Below are 9440 nucleotides of genomic sequence, written 5' to 3'. Positions count from 1 at the left end.
ATATATATATATATATAAACAGACGGCTGTTACATATAAAGGGATTTACATTATTACAACACGTTTACAGCATCTCAACTCAAGTCTATTCCTAACATGGTGTTATACTAAAGAGAACCAGTAGATGGTCTATGTGTACTACTTTCTACTGATCTGAGGGAACATTGTGCATCCAGAGAACCAAAAGACTGGATAACATTGTAGGAATAAAATATCCATGTTTGTTGCTTCTTTGGTAAACAATCACAGCTAGTTTGGGTTAAAATGGGCAACCTTGGGAAGTCAGCAGTTCAAACAATATAAAATATGTATTTTCTAACGAGGCAAAGATGCTTTTCAGATAAAAGACAGAACGAGTGAATTATGCAGGTCATGAGTTGAATCTGAGCGGGTGGCAAACACAACAGCCAGTCCACAGGAGGAATATATTTAATAAAGAACATATATATTTCTCAAATATACACCAGAATATACAGTGATAACACAGGAGTCAACATTAACATCATACCATCATCAGTAACTGTAGAGAAAACCCTTTCATCAGATGTAAAATGTGCAATAATACCAGAACTACTCATAAAACACATAGTGGAGACTGATGACAACAGATTGATTCCATTGCTTAATTTGTTGATCATACAAACACTAATTAAAAGAGAAAGCATAGTGAAAGCTGTGACCAGCATCCTGTCACATTAATGTTCACATAATAATGTTCCCTGGGAGGTGCAGTTGCTGGGTGTTTTTTTTCCTTTGTGGCAAATGTAGCTGTCAGAAGATATCATGCAACATCACTCAGCCTAGAAGTCCATTAAAGAGTCTGTGGACAGCAAATTAACTTGAAGTGGGTTAATGTTAGCATGTAAAGAGAAATACATTTCAAAGGAAACTGGCCAACTGGTAGACAGCTGCAGTCTTAGTGTGACTATTTGTAGCTGCAAGTCAATTAAGGTGTTTAAAATCATCAGAAATGTCATATTCCGTGTGATGCTTTGTAGAAACCGCTTATTTTACAACAGCTGGATAATATTGTGCATTCTCTGACTTATTAAGACTGATACTGATATTGTATAAATTCTTTATAATACAACTCCCAATTAATTGCATTAGTGAAATAATTCTACAGTACAAGGTTTTGTTACATTCTTATTTATTATCTTATCTTGTTTCTATTAAATTATTATCTTGAAACTACTTTCTTTCTACAGGTTTTTATCTCCATTCGTCAATATCATGTGTATTGATGTGCTAATAATACAATACATACAATACCACTTGTACGAAGTTAATTGACAGTATTTTATACAACCAGTGAAAACAAGAAGAATCTGAGCAGTGGAGTGTTGATTCTCAGTGGGATCAGCAGCAGTAGCCACCTTTTTACATAGCTCGAAGTATCTTGATCAATGACGTAGGTCAAAATATTTATATCAATCTAGAAATTAACAAATTATTGCACGATTTTCTTATGCTTTCTAAATTAATGATAGTATAGTATTGTATTTGTACTGTATTTTAGTACACTAACCCTACTTAAAAGTTTAGTTGTGATGACATTTTATGATCAATAAATATTTTACGTGCAATACTTGATTGTGCTATCTTGAATACTGAATACTGACTGTGAAAAATATAGATTAAATGGTTCTTTTACCTGAAAAACATGCAGAGGAGTTTGCAGTATTTTATTCAGCCCTGAGTAGTGCCTGCAGGTACAACCCTGCCCCTACGAGTGGGTCAAGGAGTAGCTTGTATGTAGCCTGAGGGGTGAAACCCAGTGCAAATAAAGTCCCAAATTATTTACTGCTGCTCTTTAAATTCATTGCAAAACAACATTACGTTTATCACCTCCTCTTTTCTCACATCTGGGTTTCAACAGCTGGACAGTAAGAAGACAAGAAGACTCTTTTTAGAGATTTTAGCAAGTAACTTTAACTGAAACTGTAACTGTTTCCACAGGCATTTTAAGACCTTGATGTTTTAAATTGGTAAAGTGTTGCTTTAAAGGATCTGGTAAAACTTCAGATTAAACTCAATACTTCACATTTAACATAAAGAAATAACACTCAATTCAAGCCAGATAATGAATACAAATCCAGTAACATAAACTACACGACAGCTGTAACTCATTGATAAATTGATTAGTCAGTCGACAAAAAATAATATCAGCAACTATTTTGATACTCCATTACTAATTGAGGTTATTGTTCAAAAAAATATGCCAACCATTTGATGGTTCCAGCTTCTCAAATTTGAGAATGTGTTGCTTTTTCCTGTCTTAAATTATATGAAATTGAATATTCGGGAGTTTTGGACTCCCAAATGGTGATGAAGTCGCCATGGGCTGCAGGAAATTGTGATAAATTTTTTCTTTACCAGTTTCTTCGTCTGCGTGCACCAAATGATTCATCGATAATTGAAAAAAAATATTCTGAAGATTAATCAATAATGAAAATAACCATTACACAATCCATCCACAAAAGAACCCTCTTTTTTTCAGGTTGGCACAGCAGCCTCCCAGTCTGCGATTTACTCCAGAAGATCCTGTCACAAGGAAAAAAAAAAGTTACAAGTGACATGTGATGTGATGAGGAAGGTTAGAGCTGTGTCAACTTGTGCTGTGGGACGGATGTCTGTGAAAGCCACAATCAGGGACAGCCATGATGCACTGACCTCGTCTGACTCCTCTCCCACTGTGCAGGGCCCCCTGTCGCCATCCTCCTCTCTCACTGCTGAACCCTGATCCTCCATGCGCCTCAGCACTGAGTATCTGTATGTCGCCTCGCTGAAATAAAGTGATGTGACAGACCAGGGAGATGTCTCTTTACTGCACAAAGAATTTTAAATAACGCTGTTATGGCTCGTTAATAAAGTTAGCTTACTTGACAGGGAAGCAGTATTTTCGGATGATCAATACAGCAGCAACGATTGCTGCCACAGAGACGAAGATCACAGACGCAATAATCCCAGGGTGGAGCCTTAACCCGGCCTAAAAAGACAAATGAATCCAATAAGATCTAACAGTGGGGTAGTTAAAGAGCCCGTAAACCTAACAGCTCAATTCATGATGTGTGGCTCAGATAAAAAGGAAATACGGGGCAGGAGATATGACAGCTGAACAGCGGTGTATTATGGATCACGCCGGTGTACAACCCAAAAGCTCAACAGCAGGGGTGTAAATCCCCGGGCCAAGCAGGGAAAGTGATGCATTTTTGACAATAAATGATGACTCACATCAGAAGTGGGATCACTACATCTTTAAAGCCAGAGCTATGCATAAGATCATAGGTAATGTTTGGAGTGCAGGATGACAACATTAAGTCTTTGTAGTGATATTTAGGATTCACATGGATTATGAAACATAAAAAAAGTTAAAAATCCAGCAGGAACAATTAATCACACAGGTGAGGAGGGGTCATGTATGAAAAACAATCAAAAACCGTGATATGATATGACCATACTTAAGATATTTACATGACATATCAGAAATCAAGAATGGCTCAATTTATTTATACTAAACAAAAATGTTACCATCAAAATTTCAAAATGCATCAAAAATGCAAGGAAATTATTCTAAAAATGACTTCACAGCCAAATAATGCCAGATTTGTAATTCCTACAAATTCAAGCATATGCAGTCGGTGCAGACATTATGAAGTCACATCTTACTACTTCATAAATGTATGCTTATATTTCACTTAATTTGCATTGAATTTGGAAGTAAATTCAGTAACCTGAACGATTCCAGATTTTAAAAAATAAACTAAAAACTGTAAAAAAGTGAATATTATGCTGTACAAAGAATACTGAGCCTTCCTAAGATCAATTAGTGTGAAGTGGTTACATCTTTTCCAAGAAATAAATGTAGTGCTTTCCCTGCAGAGTGCATCAACCTTAATAATCCCACTACATGATGTCAGCCTGTGTTTGAGTCTTCCAAGAACTAAATAACGAAAACCTTTCCGCCTTTCTATTAACACGTTGAGGCCTACATGTCAACAAGAATATCGATGGAGTTCCATGCAGTGTATCGTGGGCTTGCATCTGCGAATTTAATGACGAGCAACTCCGATCTTAATAATATTGACGCGCTTGTACTTGCAAACAATTACAGCCGGATTAGGATGGATCTCACAACCATATGTCTTTACACTCTTACCTGTTGTGCTGACATCCTTGTGAACTTTAGAGCCTGGTTAACCTTATGGTTTCATTATGGAACAACAAAGCTCGGGAACATTAAAGCCTACTTAATTTAAAAAAAATAACCCCGAATTGGTGAGGGAATATTTAATTACTTAATAAAAATGTTTTTTGTCTGACTGTCGCCGCACTGGGCCAAACACCATGTTTGTTTACTTCCTGGTTGCTCTCACCTGTTGCGACAGGCGTCATTTCCACGCCCCCTTTCAGGAAAGAGCATGTGATGTGGGGTCGTGTGTCACGTGGTTCATTTAAAACAATGTTGAGGCTTTACATTTTTGCTGCACATAATGGATTTTTGTTTGACTATTTTTTAGAAAAGGAACCCATTTCAGTGGAAGATCCTCTTTGCAAATTCAATATTTCTTATCATAAGATAGAGAATTAGGAAAATATGAATGGTGCTCAACACAGTATCTTTCTTCCTCGAGGCACAATTTCTAGTACCAGTTGGTGCCATCTAAGTATATTCAAATGTTTCATTTTGTGTCTAAACTAATATTCATGTTCAAGATGTTTGGTTAAATCATGGCTATTATTGTTATTGGACAAAATTCATTATATTCAATATTTCCTGCTTGAGCTGTTGTTTGTTGAATCTGGCAAACTGGTGTGAAAAGTGTTTTTCACAAATCATGAGCAGTTCATATTCTGTAATTGTGTACACTCTGCATATATCAGTCTGACAAAAGGATTGCCCTCCGACCTGAGCCCAGCGCTCAGTCACTGATTCAGTTGGGGTATTGTTTGAATTGTTAAAATGACAATGTGACAAGTTTTCTTGTCATTGTGAAGCGACAATTCCGCTCTGGCTGAAAATGATGATCGTGATCAGGTGTGATCAGTGCTTTTGGCAAAAGTGCTGTAAAGACTTGCCAGCCCCATGAGCTCCCCCGTCTGTTGTTGCTACTGGTTACAGGCCATAATAACATTCCAGTTACAGGTTTAACTGTGAATACAGGTATTAAAACAAGGGACAATTGTGGCTGGAATATTTAACATTTCAAACACATTCATATTCTTCTTTTATCACTTGTACTTGTGGGCCTATTAAATAGGCGCAAATACAGCACCAGGACACTTTAATTCAAATCCACACATGAAATCAGCAGACAAAATTTCAGTTCAAATTTATTTTAAAACAATATGTACACATGAACATATTTTCAATTACTTTTTTATACACAAATTATGATAAATAAAGAACAAAATGACCCATGCTGTAATATTAATCCAAGCTAAATTCAAATGTAAGAAATCTTCTGAGTAAAAAGAAGCTCCAGGATGTTCTTTCAAAAGGCTTACATATTAATTTGCTAGCCAAGACATCTGAAAGGAATCTCTCTACCATCAGATGTGCTACTGAATGGGCAACAACTCACTTTGTGCATGTATCTGATTTATTGAATCCCATCCATTTACACACTTACATGACTCTTCTTATGGAGACACAAAGCTTCTGTTATTCTCTCAAAAACAAAAGCAACAATATGGAAGGGTTTTTGTGAATTGGGGAATTCATTACTGATCAATAAGCTAGGCCTAAAAAAAACATCCTGAAGCCATTCATCCCATCAATGACTTCTGATTTATTAATCCGGATTCTCTTGAGCTTTGAGTCAAGCTAGTTCATAGTACTTCCCCGTCTTTGGATCGAAATAGCAGTTCAGGCAAGGATCATAGAGCAGATTCAAATACTCGTCCTCATTCTCCTCTTCTTTCATGGTCTCATCCCCTTCTGTAATAATGTAAGAAAATCACTCTGCAGCACTTAGAAGTAATTGTTCAAAACATGCATAGACAGTGCTACACTAATTCAAATCAATTAGGTTTGCAGTATATATATATAAAATATATACTGTATTTTCTACGAACAGTAGCATGGATGCCAGATATGAATAAGGGCCTACTCAATCAGCTGTTTTTGGAATAAAATGAGACGGGCGGATGGCGAGGTGACCTTCAGACTCAGGTGGATTTAAAAGTTTTCTGCCGTTGCCATTTTTTCTTTCATCAATCAAGACCTAAGACACCCAGACTTTGTACCACATTATGGAGCAGTAAAGAGATTCCCTGTAATCCCCACTACTTTAAAGCATGTGAATTTAGCTGTTAAATTGACAGGCAGTGAAATGCTAAAAAGGTTATGGAATGCTCCAGGAGGAACATTTTATCTTATCAGAACTTCGGCGACGATAATGAAAACTAATTATAAGACACATTGTGAAAGAGGTTTAAAACTGATGTTGTAAACTGAAAAGGTTTCATCAATTAACCTTGTCGATGTGTCTAGGGGGTACAGACCTGTAATGAGCCTGTCTCTTTTGACCTATGGAGTTATGTGGAGGACAGAGAGCTCCACTCTCAAGGGGTTTTTACCCTTAATTAGATACAGTTTCACATGCTTTCCCACCATGCTGAGTGCACTCTTTGGTGGAACATTTTTGTAAGCTTTGACACTAGTGGATGTTTCCATTAGTTCAATGCATCTGAATTAGTGTGGTTAATGTTAAAGCATTGTATTGTTTGCTGTCTGGGGGCAAAAGGACCAAAATTAAGGTTACTGTACTGTACCTCCGATTAGATTTCCCCGATTGCTCCATGTGTTGCCTGACCTTCTCCGCTGGCTGGGAGGCATAATAGGAGGGCTGAGCACATCCATCCACTCCCTAGGGAAAAGACCATAAAGGCACACAGTCATGACAACACATGCCATTACACTCACCATCCTCCTACTGTACCCTGTACATTAAATTGCCTCTATATGACATTCTAACAATGAAGTCCCATCATCATGTGCTCTCAGAAGCCCATCTAAGCTTCTATCGTCCTTGAGCTACTTCTCCTGCACACTTAGCTTCTCCGCCTCACAGTTTTACCTGAAGGATCATTTATTAGATTCTGTCTCAAGCTGTGACTTCCAAGTGTCCACATTCTGGCCCAGAGTAGGGGTCTTAACCTTGTCTGTGTCTGTGTGAGCAGGTCTTCCTATCACTCTAAATGAGTTTATCTTCCCGGTACTGAAAAGGCTACAGTGATACATCAGTCATTTTCCAGTAAGTCACACACTGCTTTTTTTTCTTTTTTTTTTTTTTTTTTACAGAATATTGGAAGAGAAAAAATGCCACAAGATGAATTATTACTTGGATGATTACTTGCAATTATCCATTTACATATTTTGCCTCTGGACATGGCATCTCATAAGGGTACATCATAGCATATTTAATGAAGAATCTTCTTCTGTACAATATTCAACTGACAACAGGCAATTCAAATGTTCATCTCAGCTTGGTCTGTCTCACCACCAAGTCGCTCTCTCTGAAAACTAAGTGCATTGACTAACCCCAGTATAGTCTGTCTACTGAGCACGTTCAAAATAATTCTAGTATCTTCTCTGATAAACGTTACTGTTGTTGACTTACCAGGATGTTGTTTGGAATGTGTGTGAGCGAATCTGTCATTATGTCCTTGTTACAGTAAATACTATAATAACATAGGTGCATCTAAATTAAGTCATGTGGTATCTCTAACCGCAGCAATGAAGCAAAATGATCAAAGATGCCAATGCTACCTAAAAGAACTGTATGATAGTATATCAAATTAATTATATCTTAACTCCTGTATGAAATAGCTTTCAATTGAATGACCTGAAATAGGCCCATAGATTTTAGCATAAAATAAAAAATAAAAAAGCAATGAGAAAATGAACACTTACAAACAGGCCGATTAATTTTCTATCAGATCTTTCTGTGCATTTAAGCATGAATCAGAAATGTCTATTGAGGCTCTGATTTTTCTTTCTAACAAAGGCATTTACCCCACTCTAACACCCCTTTGACTATGTGATAGGCAGGAACATAGTACAAAAGTTAATGGAAGCAATTTTCGAGGACAAAGGCCTCTGCTACAGAGCTGCAAATTGGACTTCAAATTGTTAAGAGGGAGTCGTGAGAGTGATTAAATTCTTAGATTTTAAAGTCATTATAATCCAGATAAAGAAGAACCTGTGATAAAAGGAATAAATTAGTTTGATTTAATTTGGGCAAGCACGGTGTTTTTGCGGAGCAGTGAAGAATATTGAAATTAAGCTTTCCAAATATCTCCCACTGAAACAGTACCAAGGCAACTGTTTGTCTGACACCCTGGCAATTGTACTGAATTTCCCAATTGTGTTTATTGTGAAACAATTGAATTGCTACTCAAGGTTTTGCTGACAGCCTGATTTGTGGTTTACATTTGGCATGCCAGCCAAAGGCAGACCCAAGTATCACACGCAAAGGAACATGTTAAAAAATGCTAGAAAAGCCCTGGCAACACTAAGCACAATAAGAGGAGCATTTTAGCTGTCAAGAAAACTGTAGCTGTAGAGGAAGCCTTGCAGAGGAGCCAAGATGCTCAAAAAATACCATGATAGAATTCAACGTAAGGGTGTCTCAGAATGCAATGCCTAAAAGAAAAGGAGCCAAAACAACGACAAATCCTGTGAAGCTGCTCTTCAAAATGTAAATCAATGCTTCCTCGGAAGTCTTATTTCAGTAGTACAGCTGCGAATGCTGTAGTGGTGTGTGAGACAAGTCGGGGAGTATGTTTGAGGTGTCTGTCAATAGTAATATTCATTTTAGTGGACATTCAATCAAGCAGCATAACCTCACTGAATGTTTAAACAGCCCAAAGCACTGATGTATCGCATAAAAGGCAAAAACACAGTCCCGCTTGTCCTGACTGTTGATTAGATGTGAGAAATTAAACATTTTCAAATCACTTTTAAACAATAGTACCTACATATTTCAGAACATGGGAGTCTACACATGTTCACACCAGGCAACCTTGCTTTTCATCAATAAATCAAAGGTGTTAGAGAGGAGATGGTTGCATAATTTGAGCAGAGGAACTATGATGCAATCTCTTTGTCTTGTTTTGTAATATACCGCACAGTTGTGTACACCCACAAAGAGATGGAGATGTGCAGCGACGGATGTAGGGTGTCCAAAACCCTCTGAGGGAAACCAAGGGATCCATCCATATATTGCCACCTTTAGATGAATATACATTGCTTGAAGCCAGCTTTAGATACTGCCCGGGATTCAGATTGCACTACGTACTGTAAAATGCTCCCAATATTAAATTGTTATATTTAATTAATAATAATAATATTGAAGGGTTTTGTCTACCTGGTCCGCTAAAACAACATACTAAACCTGTCTCTAAGAGTTACCTGACTCGAGCCTTAACTCTCT

The 9440-nt window shown here is 37.3% G+C and overlaps 1 protein-coding gene across 1 annotated transcript in view; it reads right to left on the bottom strand.

The window, feature by feature from the left end:
* Positions 1-5424: 5424 nt before the first annotated feature.
* Positions 5425-9440, bottom strand: part of cfap20dc (CFAP20 domain containing) — a 28934-nt gene continuing 24918 nt past the window's right edge. The window contains exons 16-17 of the mRNA XM_035662217.1: positions 6778-6872; positions 5425-5941 (exon numbers count right to left, since the gene is read on the bottom strand). Of these exons, the coding sequence (XP_035518110.1) occupies positions 5823-5941; positions 6778-6872 (214 nt within the window). The 3' untranslated portion in view covers positions 5425-5822. The remainder of the gene's footprint in view (positions 5942-6777; positions 6873-9440) is intronic.

This window comes from Morone saxatilis, unplaced genomic scaffold, assembly GCF_004916995.1.
Source record: "Morone saxatilis isolate NCDOM2014 unplaced genomic scaffold, NCSU_SB_2.0 Contig18, whole genome shotgun sequence".
Classification (NCBI taxonomy): domain Eukaryota; kingdom Metazoa; phylum Chordata; class Actinopteri; family Moronidae; genus Morone; species Morone saxatilis.
This window is presented reverse-complemented; position numbering and strand designations above follow the sequence as displayed.